A 22,261-nucleotide genomic window follows, 5' to 3' on the forward strand; every position below is an offset into this window, starting at 1 on the left:
AGGTAAGTGAAGGAACAAGTGTAATCCAAGAGTGTTTTAGTATTGAGAGGTCTAAACTAACAGGTTGATGAAATAATGAAATTTCTTTAACAAAAAATCACAGGGATACCCTTGAATAGTCATACAATTTATAGCATATTTAATTACAAAAGCATCTCATATGAAATGGGCAAAATTAATCTATGAAAGCATCCTGGACTAAAACCAAAATGTCACAGAAAGAAAACAGGAAAATATTGATCATGGCTGTTTATTGGGATAAGTTAAATTATTTCAGCTGATTATCTCAAGGGATGCTAAAGAATTTAATATCCAAGAAAATGAAATCACCCTCTGAGATAATTAAAAATAGACTTAATGGCTTAACTTTCTTCATCAGAGCATGAAAATGTAGTTGTTTCTGTTTTAAGCACTCAGGAAGAAGTATATGTAAAAAAGGAATTTATTTCCAGTAAGGTACAAGGATTGCTTAATTTTGTACTGATAGATGACAGTTTGAGAGTATGATCTTTAGCTTGAAAGCTCCATATTCCAGGATCTCTTTAGACAAGAAAATTTTTCAAAAAACATAGATTTGCAGATTTCTAAAATATTCTAGGAAATGGATCTTGAGATAACCCTTCTCAGAAACTGTGTGCTATAATAATGCAAGTTCAAACAATTTTATGTATAAGAGCCAGTTGATGTTCTAGCTAATTTTATTCAATATTGTGATGACTTCGTAGCATTTGATAGAAATAAATTAAGTAATAGTGGATATGTGAAAACAAACTAGATATTCCCTCAGCCTGTAAACATTTTATGACATATATGTTTCTATGGAAAATCTTAATTGAAATTCTACATTTTACAGTTACTAATCAAGTCATTCTCTATTTAAAAGATTCTTTTTTCAGCAAAAATAAAATTCCCAAACAGGAAAAATGGAGGTCTCACTTGATTTTTGCACCAGTTTCATCCCAAATAGATTGTGTTGTGCTGTGCAGATAGAAAAACTGATATAAAACTGATATAAGAGATGATATAAAAACACAATGCTACAATAGCATTATGATCATCATTATCAGGCTCATGATATAAAGACTCCTCCACAATTCTCCAGACTTTCAAAAGTCCAGTATATGGCTAAATACTTAACCTACATGCAAAGATACTGCCATGGGTTATGCCAGTCATGAGGCAGTTTGTGCAAAGACACCATCCAAATATCTGACAAGAGCTTTAGCTCCAGTAGACTTAAGCATATGCAAGTTATGCCCATTTTTGGAAGCAAATCTAGAAGATTCCCCTGAGTTTTTTCCCACTCCCAGTGATAGATACTGTTGAATTTTAACATTTGTTGTAATGGTACTCTCTTTTTTCCACAGAGATGCAGGGCAGGAATCTTGGTCAAAAAGTCTGATCCTGTCTTAACATTAGATAACCTTTCTTGAATGACCCTGTTAAAGCCATTTCCCAACATGGGTTATTAGTATATTGTATTGGCCTTTTCCACCTTTTTGCTACTATAATAAATGAAAATACTAAATCACATCTATCCCTGAATGGTTTATTAAGAAATGTGGTTGCTGGTGTTCTTTTCAGTTTTCCCTGTTATAAGTTGCCTTTTTGTTCTAATGAGATTTAGTTCTCTCCTTTTCCAATAACTTTGTCCTATTAACCAGTACCAGATAAATTTCGTTTACCACACTTCCTTTCTCATTAACATTATTTTTAACTTTGATTGCATCTAAAGTGGACCAATTAAGATAGAAGAAAACAAAAAAGGAGCACATCAATGCATTATAAATTGAGTGTATTGCAGTGGCCAGGTTAAACATAAAACTATATGTTGAATGAAATGTGACACTTAAATAAAACAAAATGTTTATGGAACAAATCTTTGACATAGAACAGCATAATCACAACAACCTACTTTAGACATAGGATAAATGAAATGGAAAAATAAAATTGCACATTGTCTTTTAATGGTGAGTTGCACTTTCTCCCAGAACTCAAACCTAATTATAATACATTTTCCAACTGTTTCTTTTTCCTTACAGTACTTGGGCTGTATAGAAGTCTTACGGTCAATGAGATCTCTTGACTTCAGTACTAGAATGCAGGTTGCAAGGTAAGATTTTGTACAACTATGTTTTTTAAAGTAACTTCTGAATTGTGTCCCCCGAGTGAAAAGGCCAGAAACAAAATGGCAAAACACATGGTAAAGGATTTCTGGATACCATAAGTCCACTTTTAAATTTTGCTTTCACATGTAAATCCCTTATGGGGTATTAATACAGTTTCAGCAGGACTTAAAAGCTATTTTCTCTGTGGGTTTTTGATATGCCAGGAGCTACTTTAGAAAATTTTTTGCCTGTTCATTATGCCAGTAAGGCACTTATCTGGGTACCAATTAAATGGTATTTAAGCCAGTGAGAATTAGAATATGCTTGAAATCTATGATCTCAAAATAAATCTAGGGAGCTGGTTTGGAGCCCATGTTTATGGGTTTTATAGTAATTTCTTACGAAAAAATTTCAGATTATAAACTATCTGCACAAAGAATATAAAGGAAAATATATCACCACAATGATACCAGAACCAAAAAAAAAAAAAAAGAATTATTTCTTTTTCAGACTTTATGTAAGAAACAATAAGCTTGTATTAGGTTCTTATGACAGTTCCTTTAAATGTGTCATGCTATTAAATGTCTCATGTAAGAGCAGTATATAAGTACAAGAGTAAAGAAGTAGAAATGTCCATGATTTTTTTTTTTTCCTATGAAGACTATTTTCTGAGAACTACAGGAATGGTGTTTTGCAGGCATTTTCACTTGAAAAGCTGAGTCATTGATTTCAGAGGAATGTAGCATTGATGTCTTCTAGCAACTGGAGACCACTTTTTCAAATTCTGGAATTGAAATTATAAAAGAAATCCTTTTCAAAGAAACACATATAAAGTGATATGACTGGATTCAGTGCTTGAATTTCAACCCTTTGAGGCATCTTACAGTTAACAGTAAACAAATCTGTCATAAGCCATATATCATACTATAAACAGCTAAATATTTCTTTTATTAAATAAGAAAAATCACTTGTTTTTTTGGCTTGGATGCTAATCATATGGTCTATATGCATTGACTTTGAGTTACACCTGCATACAGCAGTTTTTGAATTGGGTCATGTAAGTCCTCACAAAAAGTCAACCATTAATTTGTCAAGATACTGCACTGATGAGAGGCACAGAAGGCAAACGACAGGTAAATGACAGAACCACGTTTTTCAAACAATGTAGACTATGGAGGCATTTGATAATTTTACTACTATACTTTTAAAAACGTATCATTTACATCTCTGGTGTATTTCAGCAGTGACCTTTGAAAATTATTTCATATCTAAGCAGACTTGTAGTTCTAATGCAGGTGGTACATTTATGTTTACCTCTTGGAAATTCAGTGATACTGGTTTATGAAACAGTTGTGATAATTATTTGGCTTGTTTTCTGTATCTGGAAGTGAATTAATCTTAATTTTTCTGCACAGTTTCCTTCACTGTATGCCTTCATTGTAATAGTGTTGGACTTTTCTTATTTTCTAGCTTAAAGGCACTACTCTGACATGAATACATAAGCATATTTGGTGATCTGAAGCAATATGGTCTACATAAAAAAAAAGTCTTTGCCTTGTAGTTCCGTCAATAAAAACCCAAAAAGTTTATTGGTTTTTACTGTGAAACAAACTTGGAATTGTATTTTTTTTCTGTTGAAGGTATAGCATATATCACTGCATGAAATCATTTTGTTATTTGACCTTCCTCTAATTATATCTAGAGCACAGAAATTTTTTTTCCAAGCAGGAAGCCATATCTTCCTGGTTCACTTTTTATTTTGCATTTATGGTTTTCTGTTTATCATTAAACAATGAAATCTCATCATTTTCGTAATGTAGTTCCTGATCTAAATTTTTTAGGTTTTTAGGTAGCTTTTGAATCGGGATCTTAATCTGCATTTCATTAATTCATCTGGCTCTAGAAATCCCCTTGTCATGTCCTAGGTTTCAATGCTCACGTGCTTTGCTATCTAGCATTTCACATACAAGCCTGTTGTTTATTAAGAAAATATTAAGGAATTGCTAGAATTCACACATGCTAGTTAATTTTCTGGTGTGTTTTAAGAAACTTAACGTAGGCCTCAATGTAAGTAAGACTGATGTTCTGATATTAGAGACTGATATTCCCTCTTAAGAAGACACCTGGTACCAAATCGTCTGTGCAGCCCTTTGATTACAAATAAAATAAAAGCACTTGAAAGTTACATTTATGTCTCCTACCTCACATATGTATTTTTAGGTATGTCCATTGCTGATTTCTCTGCAGCTTGCCACCAGTAAAAAACACCTGTCCTGGTAGCCTGATGGCTCCTGATGTGGTATGGCCAAGGCTTAGGTCTGTAGTGTTAGCTGTGACTGCATCAGCCAGGGAGCCAGGGTCCATAGCGGAACTAAAAGTTTCTCTGTGTAAACCTCTCTGTACTGTTTCCTCTAACCAGAGAAACAGATGTCACAGCAGCTGCAATCCATTTCTGACCCACAACTTTATAAATTAATCCTACTGCATGCATCACACCTGTTGGATCTGTTATTTTTTCAAGATCTTTCAAAACCAGTCATAGAAGAAAGTGATCTGTCTTGGAACGATATGACTTCTGGCATTATGCAGTATTTACTAAGTATGATTAAAAACCAGAAAAAAAAATGAGTCAGGTCACTTGATTTATTGTGAAAGCCTGGATGCATTTCTTCCTAATAAGTAGGCATCATGTTTGACACATAAAAAGTACTTACTCCCTTTCTAACACAGCATCACATGCCTGTCCCTGCCTCCTTTGTCAACCTTACTTTTTCTCCATGTTACATAGCTTAAATACAGGAAGTCAGTTATTAGAAATCCTAAATTTGCCTGTTTTCTGCCTTCAGGTTATTGCATATGTCACTTTATGTCTCTGTCAGCTTTGAGGATGAGCAAATCCCCAAAAGTAAAATAAGCAGCATCAATTCCTGGAAGAAAAAACTTGTGGGGCTCTGTAATGGGAGGGTAAGACGTGTAGTCATGCTCTGCTTGAAAACTCCTGGTGTTATTTTAGACAAACTGTTAGTCCCAGTCACAGACAACTCTGTGATTAAATGAATTAGTGCTTGTAAATGGCACTTAAATTGTTGAGTGAGCACTTAGAAATTACTTAAAAATTGGACTGAGATTTCCACTTATTTGGTGAATTAGAGGTAAGAAATTCATGTGAAAAGGTTGTGCAGATAATTTGAATGGCTTTGAAATCACAGCTGTTATAATGCGTTAGGAAAGTATATACATCAGTGTGCATGCATGGACATATCTGACAAATGAAGAACTTTGGCTTCAATTTCAGGAACTGCATCAAAGCCCCAGAGTAAATACTTTGGTCAGCAGCCTTTCCTTCCTTATTGCAGTCCTGTGAAATATTGACTTGTGCCATCTAATACTGTCTTACCTATCCTATCCTGTAACTTGTATTTGTTTTGCCTTTTCATTTTTTGTACAATATGATGTTAAAACTTGCAGCAATACATTTATCTTCATGTGAGATCAGTGAGAAAACATTTTCACTTGGTATACTCTTCATCAGATCTTAATAAACTTGGTGGAACCTTGCAGTGATATTACTGCCCTAATTTTGAGTTGAAAGAAAAATGAACAGTTATGTAAAATTTCTAACAGTTTTTGCCTTTATCATTGCACATATGAAGTCTCAAGATTCTCTCATTACGTGGGAAATAGAAGAACTAGAGTAGTATTAATCAGTTGTATTGTATTTATTCTTTCTTTTAATGAATGTAATGTCATGTGACTCTTTGAGCAAATAAGAGGATGTGCCAGACAACGGTCAGCCATTACACATAATGATAAATGAAAGCCAGCTGAATCCACGTGTTGCATCTTTAATTACCCAGTGGTAATTCTTGTAACACATGTGAAGTCAAGATGACTTTCTTGGGCAGCAAGACAAACAAAAGCATTTAATTTTCAACGTAGTGGAGGAACAGGAGGACTAGCAGACCAGACTACTGAGCTAACCACGAGTGGCAAGTGGTTAAAGTTCATCTGAAACCTACCATCATCGTCATAGAAAGGGGCCACTCTTAAGCTTCTGTGGCCAGGCCCTTTGTGCCTTCAGGCTTTTTGTAAAAAAAAAAATGTTAAGAATCAGGTAAAATTCTTTTGCAACATGTACAGTGTTTGCAGTTCATGTAATATATTTGTATGCTTATTGTTAAAGCTATAGTAGAATAATGAGTCCTCACTTTTGTGTTGTATGCATGAGTGACTTATGCTCTGGTTTGAATTAGATGTTGCATGCACTGTTTGTTGTACATCTGAGTCTGAACTACAAGGATGCATGTTCACTGGCATTTAATTGAACACAATCCATTTACTGCATGGAGCATCGTAAAGTTACACCTCCCCATGCCGAGTAAAATATTACATTGCATGTTATTTTAATAGCAATAGGTCAGAGGATGGAAATCCCTCATATCAGCAGTGGACCCAAATCCAAACTCTGATCCCAGTACTCCACATTAACTCTATTGGGATGAACAGCTTGAAAAGTATTCCTCTCCAAATTTGAGGTGTGAACTTTATTAATAGTATTATAAAACCAAATCCATTTATGCTAATATCCCTGGAGGAGAGATGGTGGAAATCCAAATGTTAGAGTTGTATTTGAGTCCAATGCTAAACAATATGAAACAGTTTAGTTGATGTAGTGTTTCACCTGTATCTGTGTTGTTTGCAGAAATTGTCAGTAAGAATCACTGAAAAAAAGGGTGGAAGACATTGAAAAGTAAGAACCCATCTCCTGTGATTCTTGAAGGCTGATAGGTAATCTGTTATCCACAGTGAATTCTGTATTCAGTGTCCTCCTTCACATGCTGTTGTGCTTAAAGGTGAGTGTGTTTTATCTCTGTCTTCTTCGATGAGAACTCCGCGTGTGGGGTGGCATTAGGAGATTGCAGAGCACATAGACCATCTGCAGTTGCAGGAAGAGGTGGGCACAGCTACTTCAGAGTCAAAGCTGTGGGAAGCATGAGGTGCTAGCTGCTGCTTGGTTCACCAGCAAGCAGGAGTCTCAAAAGTGGATGGAGACATCCCTGATAATTCATACAGCATACCTCTGAGTGGGACAATGAAAGCTATAGTGCCTCATAGCTTGAGAATAATTTATAATTGCCAGTTAAGCTGTTATTAGCACAGAAATGTGGTAGAATAAATAGGTTTTTCTATGCCTAAGACTGAAATCTTTCTTTTTCAGTGCAGTATTAATTGGAAATTTTTACCTAATATTTGGAATAATTTTACTAATATATGGTAATGCAAAGCCAGAATGAAAGCAATTAATTGAGCTCCCCCAGTCCATGTGCCTTTGTAAAAAACCAAAGAGACCCTTGGAGGATGGGGAAGGTAGAAAGTTGGAAGCCAAATAGTTAGGGAAGCATTTAGAGATATCATTGTATCCTAGATTTTCAGAAAGTTGGTGACTCCACATGCATGTGCAGAAGCACAGCCTTAAGCAGAGTGGTCTTAACACATTTAAAATGCAAATTGCAGTACAAAGTTAACAAGTGACAGCAATCTAGAAACCAAAACACTCTCAAGTTCTGCTATTTGATTACACAAATAATTGATGGCATAGGGAATTTGTGTGTTGTTCTCATGACATGTCCAGCCACACCAGACAGTTCGTCAACGCTGAACAGTCCTTTTTGGCAAACCCAGTCCAGATATTTATAAAGTGTCATCTATCTTAGACAGAGCTTTCATAATATACCTCTCCAAAGTCCTGCTTTGGACATGAAGTCAGTTAGGCATTAGAGAAAAATACTTGTAAGACTAAATGTTTTCACTCTACTTCTGTAAAGTTTCTTGTGTCTGCCTTTGAAATATATGCTAATATCTACTCTTTGAGAGAAAATACTTTAGTAAATGACCTGAGGCTTGGCCCAGTTTGGAGATAACTATGATTCTGATTTAGCAACAGAAAACAGTTTTAATTTCTCTCTCTGTTTCTCTGACCAGGACTCTGATAAGTAGTTAGAGACCAGGCTGATTGGAAAAAAGCCTGAAGGTCATAAAATACATTACGGGATTGAGCTACTTAGCAGATGTAAACTTTAAAGTACTTTTTTAAGATACTTTTGGTGTCATTGTCCATATTCTTGACAGTTAGAGGGTTGTCAATAAGGAAGGTTTTGTAGCTGTACATTCAAAACCAAGGTTTCATATACCCTTACTTTATGTTCATCAAAGCTGTGTATGCATGCAGAGTTAAGAGATGTAGTTAAGGTGTGCCAGTAGGATAAACAAGTTTCCCTCTACATTTCTTAAAATAAGACCATTGATCAGAACTGTTGTGTTGGAAGAAGTCATCAAGATCAGGTAGATTTCTATGTTACTGATGAATGAAACTGGGTTTTCTAAGACTTGCATGTCATAGAAGAAGGTATAAATTGTACAGAAATTGTATCAAATATTCCTTAAAAAGTTAGGTTGTCTGTAAATACTGAGAACAGAGCACTGAGCATACCAATGGATAAAGAGTTTCTTTGCCAATGAAACCAAAAGAGTCCTTCAAACTGCATTGGTTTCTCTTAGGAGATTAATGGAAGTCTCACACTGAAGATGCAGGAGCATAATATAACTATCATTAGATGGATTGCATACTGCATATCTAATGACATGTGGTATTCAAAGCCAACCACTTGAATGTGTAAAGTTTATTCAGCAAACCAAAAATTAACTTGGCCAGCTTCCTTTCGTTTTCTGCTTTTAGATTTTCTACATGTGAGAAAACTCCATTTGAAGAAACAGAATGGGGTGCTGATGAAAAAGAAGAGACGTCTCCTAGCTCTACAAGTGACATCAGCTTGTGCAACACATCTGCTTGACGTCACCTAATTCCACAAAAGTTTTCTTCCAGGTTTCCCATGAAGACAGGCTTCACTTTGGTCAGGATGGTAACAAATGGCATCGCTTGGTCTCTGCACTAGTTTCTGTGGAGGTTTCCCCACAGGGGTGCTGCGGCATGGTATGCTGGATTTGTGGCAGTAGGTGCATCTTCGCCGCAGTTAGCCTCCCCTTTCTTCCCATACTGTTGATTCATTCTCCTTAGCTACTTCTTCAGCTTTGCATCCTCCAGACATGGTCAATCTGCTGTCAAATACTGGTTTAGTCTTCAGAGGTTGTCAACGTCCCCTGTGCTACTTCAGACAGCGCATGCTCATTTTGCCTGTTTTGCAAATGAACAAAAAAATATTTCAGTTATTAAACAGACTTCTAAAAATGTATTTTTGGTCTCTGTTTCTTTTTTTAAAAATTATTTTCTCAGAAGCAAGTTGTTTTTAAATTTAGTACAGACTTTGTTTCTCCTCAGCAAATACTGGTACAATACTTGGTAATGATTAAAATTGACAGGAACTTAGTACTGTTAAGAAATAACTGTGAACCTTCTGCACAGTTTTTCCATTTAAAAAGTCAATCTGTTGCTGTCTGTTTTTCAACCTGTGAAGTCCTAAGCTTTTGAGGTGCGGAGAAGTAAACTTGGGAACTACAGGACACTAGAATATACTAAAAATAGAGTATTTGTAGGTTTTAAATATTTTGAAACAAAACATGTCAGACTAAAATATAGTCACATTTTCTTATCTCATTATTTGAGATGGTTTTACTTTTTCCCGATATGCTGAGAAAAATCTGTGCTTTCTATGTGCCTGTAATTTCCCTGAAAAATGAGTTCCAAAATTCTGGGGTTTAATCAATTAAATAATATTAATTAAGAACAGGAGAAGCACAATCAAAAAATGGAGAGTATTTTCATGTGATGATGTTTCATAGAGGAACACTTTTGAACTTCCTCAGTGGACTACTTTGTATAACAGAATAAAATATCACTAAAGCTATGAACAATACCAGGGCATTAGCCTTTTTAATGGAACTAAATTGCAATGTAAAATGTCCTTTTTTATTTCTCAGATGTCAAGCCACTTTAAAGCAGTATAGGTCAATCTAAGAAAATGAATATTGGTGATTTTTTACTGAATGCACTTGAATGCTGAAATTATATTCAAAACATGCAGCATGTTTTGTGCCAAGAAAATGACTCCACAGTATGACCATCTGCAAAACATAAAATATTCTTGGGCAGATTTGGAACTCAGCATGTGGTCCTTACTACAGACAGCACAATAACTAATTTTACAAGAGATCAGCATAACTCTACACTGATTTTTTTTCTCAGCCTTGCTAATGAAGCAGAATGTGGCTTAGAAAGGTGTAATGTCTGTCTATGTCAAATAATTTTCATATTAGAAGGGACGCAAATGTAATCACATTCAGCTTTTCCAAATTGTGCAATATTTAGCCATGCAGCTATATACAGAACTTTTGGGTTTGCCTTCCTTAGCAAGGGTTTACCTGGACAAGTCAGGTGATGGCATGCTCTGCCTAGTGGCAATACCTGTTCCTGGGCTTGATTTATATATCAGGTGTTTGTGCTGCTGAGGCATTTTCAAATTTGATTTGCTGAAAAACAAGTGGTCACATCTACCCTGTCCTTCCTAGCAGTGCAGGCCGAAAAGAAGTCTTTAGGCCATCCTTTCCACATCACTAGGCTATCTGGCTATCTGATCGGGGAACTGTCACAGAATTATAGAATGGTTTAGGTTGGAAGGGACCGTAAAGACCATTCAGTTCCAATCTGCTGCCATGGGCAGGGATACCTGTCACTGGACCAGGTTGTTCACAGGCCCATGCAACCTGGCCCTGAACACTTCCAGGGCTGGGGCACCCACTGTTTCTCTGGAAAAGCTGTTCCAGTGCCTCACCTCCCTCACAGTCGAGAATTTCTTCCTAATATCTTGTCTAAACCTACCATTTCAGTTTGAAGCCAGTCCCCCCATCTTATCACTAAATGCTCTTGTAAAAAGTCTCTCTTCACCTTTCTTGTAGGCTCCCTTCAGCTGCTGGAAGGCTGTGTTAGTTCTCCCTAAAGCCTTCACTTCTCAAGGCTGAGCAATCCCAATTCTCTCAGCCTCTCCTCACAGGAAAGGTGCTCCATCCCTCTAAGCATCTTGGTGGCCCTTGCATAAAATGCATATTCAGTGCAGTGACAGATGTTTAGTCATCCTTATTCTTATTTTCTTCAAATACTGCTTTTAGACTCCTTAACTCCCACGCAGGGAAAGTACTGTGCCTTCTGTTGTAGGCATGCAAAGAGTTGCTGCCAGGACACTTTGACCTTGATTACACAGAATTGCTCTATGAATATGTTTTCTGAAGTTCCCAGCATTTTCACTAAAAGCATTGTTAACTTGAACCCTGCAGTTGCTTGAATACATTTAGTATGCACAGAGGTTCAAAACCCAAAAACTCCCAGTCTTCCCACAGCGGTTGGGAACAATGAGTTTTGTAAAACCAAGATATTTTACCAAAAGGAAGACAGATAGCTGGAAACTGTATAGTGTTTTTTATGGAATGAGAGGACATGTAGCCCAGTTGAGGTTTTTTTTTTTCTTTTGTTAGTGGTTTGTTGTGTTTTTTGGGGGTTTTTGGGATTTTTTTTTTTGTTGGTTGGTTGTTTTTCTTCCTTTGTTAGGTTTTTTTTTAAATTCTTCTCTGCTCTGCCAAGACTGGGCATGCAAGGAGTAGTCAAGGCTGCCTTGTGAAGCCTCGCCCTGGATTTCAGCCTTTTCACCTATTTATTTCCTCTCCTATCTCAAGTGGCAGTTTTGATCAACAAGGTCCTTGAATCAGATTAATCTATTGAGTAACATGCTTAATGTCTGGTTATCAGTAGCTGACAGATAGGAGAGGTCTTGCTACAAGACCCAACCCTGCCCTAGAAAATGAAAAATATTGCACACATCTTTTGTTGCGGTGCGGTGGCCTGAAAATCTCTTTGTCTTTCTAAAAGTTCTGTGCTGCCACTAGAGAGAGAAGATAATGGGGACAAATAGGAAGAAAAAGGAAATGATAGACTAATTGATCCCTCAAGCACGTATCTCAGAAATCCAAGTCCTTTCTGTGAGAGGCAAAACCTATGAGGTATCTTAATGTACCAGCTGAACCACTGGAATAGACAAAGAGGTGGCAAGTGTTGGTGATGTCTCTGTTAGAGCAGCTTGCAGTCAAAATGCCTGGGAAACTAAGACACACCTGATGAAGCAAGAGGCACAGGTCTAAAAGACTGAAGTGGGCTAGAGACTGCCACTGGGCTGAACCTCCCATTCTATTACCTCCAAAGGATTTGCTTCAGCAGAAGAACGAGATGGGAAACCACAAGTTTTAGTTCAGTAGCCAGAGAGGATGACTCTGCAAAAGATGATGTCTGCTTGTTTTTCTTGAGTCAAAGAAAAGCATTTTTGGTGAATTTTTCTTTTGAGAGGTGTACTATTTACTTTTCCCTGGTTACATTTTCAGGAGTAACCTTTGTCTCAGTATTATGGTGATCACTGTGTGATGCTTGCTGTGCTTTATTTCTAAGATGCGTCAGACATGTTCTTTTAAACCAACTACTTTTTACTTGCTCTGTAAGAAAATCTAGTAATTACTTTAACTAAAACACTTGTTAAGAGTAAAAAAAAAAGTGGTGAAGCTGGGAACTAAATACAAGTGCTGAACCATGAAATGGGGTATTGTTGTAGCTATGGTGGTCTGGGTACATATGCAAGGCAGGGTTTGTAGTGAGAGGCAATTTTTCCTAGATAAACAGGTGTAAGTAGGGGAAAAAAAGGCATAAGACAAGTTATGGAATAAACCATCTCTCCTCTAGACCTGAAGAAAAGTTAGTGTTCTTGAAAGATTTTTTAACCATCTGTCACTATAAATCTCACATTTCTTCAGAATGGCTGGACTGTAAACCTGCTTCAAGGTGTGTTCCATTCCCCCAAACCACACATCTCCCCTGACCAATAAAATGGGATTTTTCCAGGTGATTCCAGCTTTGAATTGGGTCCAAGCTAAAAGTGCACAAGGCATGACTATATATCGGTTACTGATTGCCACCTGATATAATCTGTCACATTTGTAAGCCATTGTAAGTTGAATGCTAATGCACGTGTATGGCATTGTTCTCATGACTTACTTGTTGATCCTGTGCATAGTTGGAATATACAGCACACGGCATAAAGTTAATATCATTTATGTCTTTATCTAGATGATGTTTCAAGGTTTTGATTATTTTGGCTGTTCTTCATCTTGTAGTTCATTGTTTCCCATTCTTTTGTTTTCTGGTTTAGTTTTTTTGGTTGGTTGGTTGGATTGTCAGTTGGTTTGGTTTTGAGTTTTGGGGGTTTTTGCATAAAATATTTGTTATTTGCATGGTTTTGGCTCTAAATATAATGTGCTGTTAGTCTCAATACATATAAAAATAGTTAAACAAGGTTGGGAGTCACCTTTGCTCATTCCTGTGAAACCATTCTGTCTTGCAGTGGGACAAGCCCACTAAAACCTTGTACCCAGTGGTCAGAGGGAAGGCCTGTGTGTGTCCAGGAGCAAATTCTAAGCACTGACCAGATTGACCATTCAGATATAAAGTTGCTAAATACTGAAAGGAACTGTAAGATTTGTTTGGAGCAGTATGATTTAAAGAGTTTTTGTGATGTGGAGTTGCTCTTCTATGAAAAGATAAAGATTCAAATCCGTTTTGGACATACATTTCTTTAAGTCAACCTGAGTGCAATGGGAAGAATGAAGCAATGTTAAAAACTGAAACAAAATATTTCAGGCAATGATTTTCCCTATAATGTTAATTTAAGGTCACTAGTAAATGACTCAGACTGTATTGAAATAGTATAAATTAAAATATTGTAATCCCATGTACTGTATAGAATGTACACATTACCAAGAGTATTTTAGGGTTCTGATACTATCTAAATCCTGGTGGTTTTGCTCTGACTGGAAAAGCGCATAGTATAGTAGTAAGAAAAATCATGCTTTCTAACTCTCACATTAAAAGAAACATTTTTTTAAAAAGAAGGTGTTAAACAATGTACAAAAGTGAGACTGGAAAGATGGTATTATGAGCAATATCCTAATTTACAGTGAGAAAAGGTCTTTTTAATAGTGTGAGGAAACATTTTCTTTTTTAAAGGAAAGCTAACTGACCTGCTAACTAGCCTCACTTGTGCACAGAAATACAGTTGAAGCTGTTCTTCCCAGTGCAGTTCAAGCATAATGAAGAAACCCACACATTCTTTTGCCATAAAGCTTTTTTCTGTCTCTTCAGGGAAGCAATCAGTCGTGTTTGTGAAGCCATGCCTGGTGCCAAAAGAGCCTTCAAGAAACGAAAGGTATTTTTTTCCTTGTAGTGCAGTTGACTGTATTTTCTCTGTACAGCGCAGTGGAGACCAGGCATAGCAGGCAGGTGACTTTAAGGCAACTTTGAGAATTGCAGATGATTAATCATTTAAAGTGTTGGCTGTTTTTACTCACTGTATGTTGTCACTTGCCCTTTTGGTCAGAATCTGCTTTTGTATGCATCTGGAAATATAAGTACATCTATGATGAAGATTGTGCCTTTATGTTTCTTCCATAGAAACCTCCTCCTTTTACTTTCTTTTGTAGATTGTAGGTGGAAGAGTTACAACCAAAAAAATGGGATCCATTTCCATAAAATGCATGAGTAAATTATGAAAATAGGTCCTGGAAGATACAGCAGAAGCCCAAAACATATATAGTTTTGAAAGTGACTAGATTTGTTCTTGAAAGATAGATATACTGATGACATTTAAAGAGTTTGGTAATCACTGATTTCTGGAAATGGAAAGAGCATATGAGGTGATCCTTTGCTCCCTCTGCTTTTTCCATAAACACCTGTGGCTGATGCTCAGTGCCCAGTGCTGATGGTGAGTCCAGCGTGTACCTGAGGTCATTGCTACAGTGGTTTTATTTGTATTTGTGTGCTGGGAGTTAGAGCCTTCATACAGGGAGAGGAGGAAGCCTTGGCTCAGCTCCTGCACTGATGGCTCTCAACAGTCTCTTCCAGAGGCCTGCTAGCAAAGCTGGGATGTGATGCTATCTCTAAGGGAAGAAGCATAGAAAGTAGTTAATTATAGCCCTTGTGTGTGTTCTTGGGCACAGAAGGAGAATGTGCAGGTGAAGAAAAGGTCTGCCTGCTTCCCCAGCTGCTCCACCATCTAGGCAGAATCTCAGCAGAAAGGAACACAATGAAATGCCACTTGTTTACAATGGAGAATCATATCCTGGTAAAATCAATCATATGTGACAACATGTGTCACAGTGTAATTGGAAATTGTCTCAGAGATTATGGCTATGGTTTCACCTCCACCAAATTTATCTCATTGGCATTTCTTGGTTCTCTGGCTTTTCATTTTAAATTTGAAAGTAAAGACAAAAGATCTTTCTTCTTGGAAAACATAATCACACAAAATGTAGTTGAAAAAATAAGTTAAACAGAGTTCCAAGTGCCTAGTGAGACACCTTGCTGTATTACAGGTTTTAAAAGTGATGTTGCTTATAAGTTGTTGAAAAGAGCAACAGAATTTCAGATAAATGTCAAAGACATATGTCTTTTGCTGGTCTGTACATTCATCATGTTTCTACCAGTAGTGGCATATCAATTTGGTTAAGGTGACATGTACTTCCTGAAGCCAAATTTTCACACTTTACCTGCACTGTGGGTAGGTGATCCTTAGGCATGACTCAGGAATCATGAAGGATTAAGGAAAGAGGAGATACAAGGATATTCAAAAGAGTTTGTTCAAAAGAGAAGTTAATGAGTACTTGATCTGTAACATGAAAGGGTTGACATAGTGCAGCACGTTACATAGGAGCAGTATGTACGCAGTGTATTTTTAATCAGTTAAACAGAAGGAAAATAAGATAAAATTGAATGTATGTACATTTCCAGTGCTCAGAATCTCAAGTGTGTCCATCCTGCTAGGAACAAAACCATCCAAGCTTGCCAGCAGCTTAGGACAAGTGCAAACATAGTGGCAGAAGAGCATTGTCTCCTGTCATTTTGTGTTTATATCCTAATGACCAGCATGAATATTCCCCTGTGCAAGTAGAGCAAGTTAAAGGACTTAGTCTGTTACTGCTGGGCAGCCTTCTTTTTTTACAGGCTGTGGTTACTTGAATGTGGCTGGTCTCATGCAGGTATGTGGCTCCCCATAGCTGTCAAAAGTGAGAAATTTATGAGTTTTACTTTGACAGCATAATTTCTATTGCTGCAATATGTCCTAAGAGCTGGTGAAACGCCTATAAAAGTTATCAATACAATTACATTCCCTGTGTTACATTCTTAGACTAATTCTCTGATAATCTTTAGATGCATATTTTACCCCAGCATAAAGAGGTTTCATTTGTCTATATCTGGCTTTTACCTACTCTTAAGTCTACAAGCAAAGTCATAGAATGGTTGGGGTTGGAAGGGACCTTTAGAGGTCATCTAGTGCACAATATTCTGTACCCCATTTTGTGAGCATTTCACTGGTATCACTGGAGTGCCATTTTCCATGTGGCAAGGGGGTAGAACAGTCAGATGTAGAACAAACAGTAAATTTCAAGAGCTGAAGCTATTTTTATAGAACAAGCACATTGTTGTTTTAAGATACTGACTGAAGGCATTCATCTTAGTCTGCTTACTTGGTCCCTTGGTGAAGATGACACTGGTGCTCTCTCACAAAACCCCTATTTTTCTTGGGTGAAGAATAGATGAAGATCTTCTTGGCTATTATTATTATTAATATTATTATTATTATTATTATTAGTAGTAGTAGTAGTAGTAGTAGTGGTGGTGATGGTGGTAGTAGTAGTAAAAATGAGAAATAATCTCCAGAGGAAAACAGCTGTTGCAATTAAATGATCTTTGAAAAGTCATAGTCTTTTTAGAAGCCTTTAAAATCACCACTAACCCTGCATACAATGAAGGTCATTCAAAAAAAAAAATCAGAGAACAAAATTCTGCTTTTTCCCCCCTCCTCACAGCCACCGAGCAAAGTCCTTTCTAGCATCTTGGGAAAGAGCAATCTTCAGTTTGCAGGAATGAGCATAATGTTGAATATCTCCACCAGCAGCTTAAATCTAATGAATCCAGATACAAAACAGGTGAGTGTAACTTCTGTATTAACATGTGAGGCTTTTGATGAACAGCCTGCTGCACAATAATTTACTGTCTGCCAAATACTCAGTTGCTCAAAATTATTCCTCAATAATGTCATAAAATGAATTAACGCAAAACATAATCATAGTGGAAGTCAGCTTATTTCAGTATTCAACACAACTTTGATAAATTATTTCCTTCTTGCCATGTTTCAGGTAGATTGGTTTTGCTCTTAAAAGACCTATGATGGGAAATACCATTATCTGGTTGTGGGAGTTCTTATTGAATAAAATTACAAACTGTCAGAGTCATAAAAGGGGTGTGCTTGGAGCAACAACTAAAATACTGAATGTGCATCCACAATTTTGTTGTTTTCTTCCCATTTAGAGTCTTAAAGGGCAAACTGTTCCTGAGGCACTGCCAAAAATACAGCCTCAGGGATTTTGCAGTGCAGTGAAAGGCCAGTATTTTAGAGAGACAAGGCAGCCTTTTCAAAGTAGCTCATTTTTTGTTCTTCTTCACTGTGCTGAAGGTACAGACAGACTTTGGGGAATCACTGCAGTGGTTTGTGAATGATGTATGAGATGAGAAAAATCCTTGCTCAGGGTATATGTAAAAAGGAAGCAGACAGACATGCGTAGTCACTGCTGTGCTATTTGCTGTGAACCACATATTGTATTAGGGCATGCAACTTCCTGCCTAGATACAGAGAGAAAAAAAGTAAAATTCCTACTGTCCTTTGGGGCCTCAGGTTAAAAAATAAGAAAGAATATATATACCATTTGTTTAAAAGCTTGCTGTTCATTACTAAGTTTTCATTCGTATATCTTCATTCTTATCCTAATTTAGAAAACATCACAATCCTCTGCAGTGAGCACTGAGACTGGGGGAGCAGGGCTATGACTGGCAGTAGTCTGTAGCCTTACTATGGAATATACACAGCAGTGCTTTTCATAAAGACAGTTACTGCCCATGAGAAGCATAAGAAGGTGATGTTAATTAGCTCTACTAAGGAAGTGCCAGACCTTGAAAGTCATCAGCCAATGTCATCAGCCAATGCTAGGGCAGAAATGTAGTTAAACTCATTTATTTCAAAGAGTCATCCCCTACATGTTTTGCCTTTTCTCTGAATTGACAAAACTGTTCATCTTCCTCTTATATCATTCTTTTTGGGGTGGACACTTCTGGGTGCTGCAGGCCTGGGAAATGTCTGGTTCCTCAGAGATCCCTAGTCTGGCTGTGGCCTCCCCTGTTTCTTGCTTATGCCAAGGATTTGATTTGCAGATAAGCGTGGCCCAGCAGCTTTGCCCTTTGAGGCTCCACACAGAAGAATGGCTGCAAACTTCTGTAATAGTCTCTTTTTACTGGTGGTCTGAAAGCAAAGAAAAGACAAGCCAGGTTTGTTGGCCCTTGTGGTAGAAGGAAAGCAACTGCATGTACCCCTGCAGAGCAGTTCTGTGAACATATTAAGCAGGGATGAGCAGAACATGATTTTGTTTTGCTTATTTTTTTAGAATGAAGGTTGGCGTAGGTTAAAAGGTTTCTGAACTGTATGCCAACATTAGTGAATTGCTTTATTTTAAGCAATGCAAGGCATTGATAGTTTGCTCTTTCTCTTTTCAGTATTTTGATATTCATAGAGGTGAGGTGGGGAATACCCCTACTTCAAACTAAATTAGCTGTGGAATTCAAGAAAACACCGGACTTGAACTAATGGTTTCAAGCACTTTTCAACTTCCTTAAAATTTGGAAATAATTACCTTAGCAACAATCTGAAATAGTTTTTCTTTTCTTTTGCTGAAATCAAAGATTAAGTTACTTGCACAAGTCAAGATAATGATAATATGAAATTGCATTAAAGAACTTCACTACTTCAGTTCTATTGTTAGGATAATCTACATTCTATATGTATTTTATGTACTATATATTCTATTGTTACTTCTTTAAGAGAAGGAAATCCTCACTGCTGAGTAGCAGAACACTAATTTACAAGTGTACACTTAAAAACTAACCACATCATTGGAGGCTGTTGTGGGACAGGGCTATTGAAAATGAAGTGCTCTTTACATAAAAGAAACACTACAAATAGTAGTCTCATCTCTCTGACTTTGTGAAGCAACAAGATCCAGAAAAAGTTCTGTCAATTTTTTTTCTTTACAAGGAAGATAGTTGATAGTTCAGGTCTTTAAGAAGCAGGTTAGGGAAAACAGCACGGAGAATATTTTTCTAGCCTATTTTGTTTTTCCAGAATGGTTTTTTGTATGTGGTTCTCCCTCCAAAGTGAAGAATCAAGATCCTAATTCTTATTGTCAGATGCTCTGAGGCACTTAGCAGTAGTCTGTCCCATCGCAGATGAATTTCTAGAAATGGCTTATGTGACTCAAATATCAAGTGAAAATTTCTTTCAAATGGCCTTTTCTTTCTTGGTTGTTACATGATTTCATTATTAAAAGATTTTGTAAGTTGATTCTCAGAATAGCAGAGATGTTCTGCTTTTATTAGAGGTTCAGGACAAATTGTCTTTTCCCAGAGAAATATCATATTAGTTCAAATTGTACATAAGCAATTTGAATTTCAAATGCTCTGGAGTGTGCCTGTGAATTTTTCCACAATACTACACTGCAGCTAGATTCAAAATTTTGTTTGCATATTGTAAACATGTTGATGTTTGAAACATAAAATGACACAGTAGGTGTTGGATGCAATGTTAGGAATCTTAGCTGGTAGAGGTTGGCATGGTTTCATTGATTTCACCAGAGTGGCATCAGCAGAAAAATGGTTTGATGAATAGGACCTTTTGTTTAATTCATCATTATCTGTAATAAAGAAAGTGAGTTTTAGCAGATTAAAATTTCTCTAAAGACACTCTCCGACAGGTCTGTATGATTTACTAGAGTTCTGAGTACATTTAGCAATCTTGCAGTATCCTGATACAATTTAAAGAATACCAGAATAGAAACATTTATCCTTAAGTTTGTTTATATTATCATGCTACTCTTTGAAGTTTGTAGGTAATTTTGATCTTGATTTTGGATTTTCACCAGCATACAAGCAAAAGAACAGAGATCAGAATTGCAAACTGTAAGAAACCCATCTGACTCACACTTATTCTTTCTGATCCATACAGATCATAGCAAATCACCATATGCAATCTATCTCCTTTGCGTCTGGAGGTGATCCGGTAAGCATTTCTGTAAAGCCTTCTCCCACACAGAAACTGCTTTACGAGGGCTGTGTGACAAAATTTAAAGCACATCTTACCAAAAGAAAAATACAACCACAACAGCTCCTGTTTCTTCTTTTATAAATTTTTCTTGATTGTTGCCATCAAGCTCTGTTTGAAGGGAATGGCTGACAAGTGTTCATGGATGCTCCCCTTTGGACGACTGTAACTAAAGGTATCAAGGGGCTGCAAGCATTCATACAGTAACTGATAAGCAGGGCTTTGTTTTTCAGAGTAATGTAGAATAGTTATATGGGCATTGTATGGATTTTTATTTTGTAATATATCTTGCACTTTTTACAGTAATAGAATATGCTGCAGCTATATTTATAGTATTTATACTAATGCATGCTTTGCTTTTTTTTTTTTTTTTTCTCAACTGTAAGTGTGAATTGAGAAGACTGTGCTAAATTCTGCCCGCAGGTATATTTGCTACAGTCATGCAGGTTGAAGGCACGTTTTCATAAAAAGTACAGATCTTTTTCTCCTGTTTTGCAAAGCTTTTAGATACACCTACAAATTTTATTCATTTAGATCAAAGGGCAGATTCCTGCTTAGCGTGCTTTTCCTTATGTTTATAACCTGTTTATCCAAAGGTATATTAATAAATGGGCTTCAAAAGTATTTGTCATTCAGGCAGCAATGGGAAAAATATAAATTAGTGACAGTGCTCAACTCTTACCTAAGAGGTTTGAAAGCTTTTAAACTTAGATTAATTGAATGAGTGCCTTTTCTCCATCATGTGAGTATCTGTCATATATCCGTCATGTACTACAAGTAAGGCAATTTCTAGCCTGCTTTGTGAGTTAATTCTCTCAGTTCAACTCTGTTAAGCTGAAACTGCTTGGTGCTTTCTCCGTTCATTATGTTTTTGTCAGAAAACATAAAGACAAATTCTAGTCTTAGTATAGCTTCACTGAGCTCAGTACAATTGCAGAAGGGAAAAGGACACAATATCACAATAATTTGGGGAACAAAAAATGGATCAACAGCAGCTTGGAAACACAACAGATTGCAATGGATGCTGTAAATGAACAATTCCTGAAGTGGGCAGAGGAGTGATTAGCACAGTTCCCTGCCTCCGTAAGAAGATTCTTTGCTACCCATCTGCCGTCCCAACTGCTAGGCCCTGGAAACACCATTTCACACTGCCCACTGATGAAATGATTTACCAGGAAAGAGGAGAGGAACAAGAGTAGAGTTCTGGATTTGGAGTAAACAAGCTCTTCCAAATGTTTTAAAGAGATAAAAATCTCACTACTGAGTCCGTGAGCTACCAGAGAAATAAAATTGCAAGGGAGCCTACAAGGTACAGTGAAATTATGAATTTGTGTTCCCAATAAGACTACTGCATGAATGCATTCTGGTGTTGGGAGGAAGAAAGTAGGTATGAGTATCTAATGTTTTTCTACAAGTTTATCTCTGGTCTAGTAAGGAACAACTTTAACTCAAAAGCTTGTGCAAAAAGCAGCTAGTTCCTTTGCCCTGGGTGCATGTCAAAGATAACAAAATGCAAGGATGTGATTTAGCTCACAGATTTATTTACTCATCAGAGAGTCATCTAGACATAACTTTCATCAGCCCTTAATGATTTCTACTTCGTAGTGGACTGCCCCCACCAAACTGCATCTCCCAACCACAGCTGGCCTCCAGACCATAAATGTATCTCATTATATGACTTTTAAGCGGGTTGGAGAAAGGCTACAGTGACCTAGGAAGCTAGATATGTGCCCATGTTTCTTGAGGAAGTGATTCCCTTATTTTGAAGTTATTTTGGAGTTTGGTTTACTAGGAGGTGAGACTATTCTCACTTCTCTACCCCATCAACTTTTCTGCTCTGGGTACCTGCCTCCCATTTGTCATAGTAGTTAGCTTTTCAACATTCCTCCCACTCCCTTACCATGA

At 36.9% G+C, this 22,261-nt stretch overlaps 1 protein-coding gene across 7 annotated transcripts in view; it reads left to right on the plus strand.

Annotated features, from left to right (window-relative positions):
* Nucleotides 1–22,261, plus strand: part of SHC3 (SHC adaptor protein 3) — a 59,595-nt gene that overhangs the window by 15,846 nt on the left and 21,488 nt on the right. For all 7 annotated transcript variants that reach the window (XM_038124608.1, XM_038124609.1, XM_038124611.1 and 4 more), the window contains 4 exons: nucleotides 2,043–2,113; nucleotides 14,296–14,359; nucleotides 17,019–17,138; nucleotides 20,261–20,314. In XM_038124608.1, the coding sequence (XP_037980536.1) occupies nucleotides 2,043–2,113; nucleotides 14,296–14,359; nucleotides 17,019–17,138; nucleotides 20,261–20,314 (309 nt within the window). The remainder of the gene's footprint in view (nucleotides 1–2,042; nucleotides 2,114–14,295; nucleotides 14,360–17,018; nucleotides 17,139–20,260; nucleotides 20,315–22,261) is intronic.

This window comes from Motacilla alba, chromosome Z, assembly GCF_015832195.1.
Source record: "Motacilla alba alba isolate MOTALB_02 chromosome Z, Motacilla_alba_V1.0_pri, whole genome shotgun sequence".
Lineage (NCBI taxonomy): Eukaryota > Metazoa > Chordata > Aves > Passeriformes > Motacillidae > Motacilla > Motacilla alba.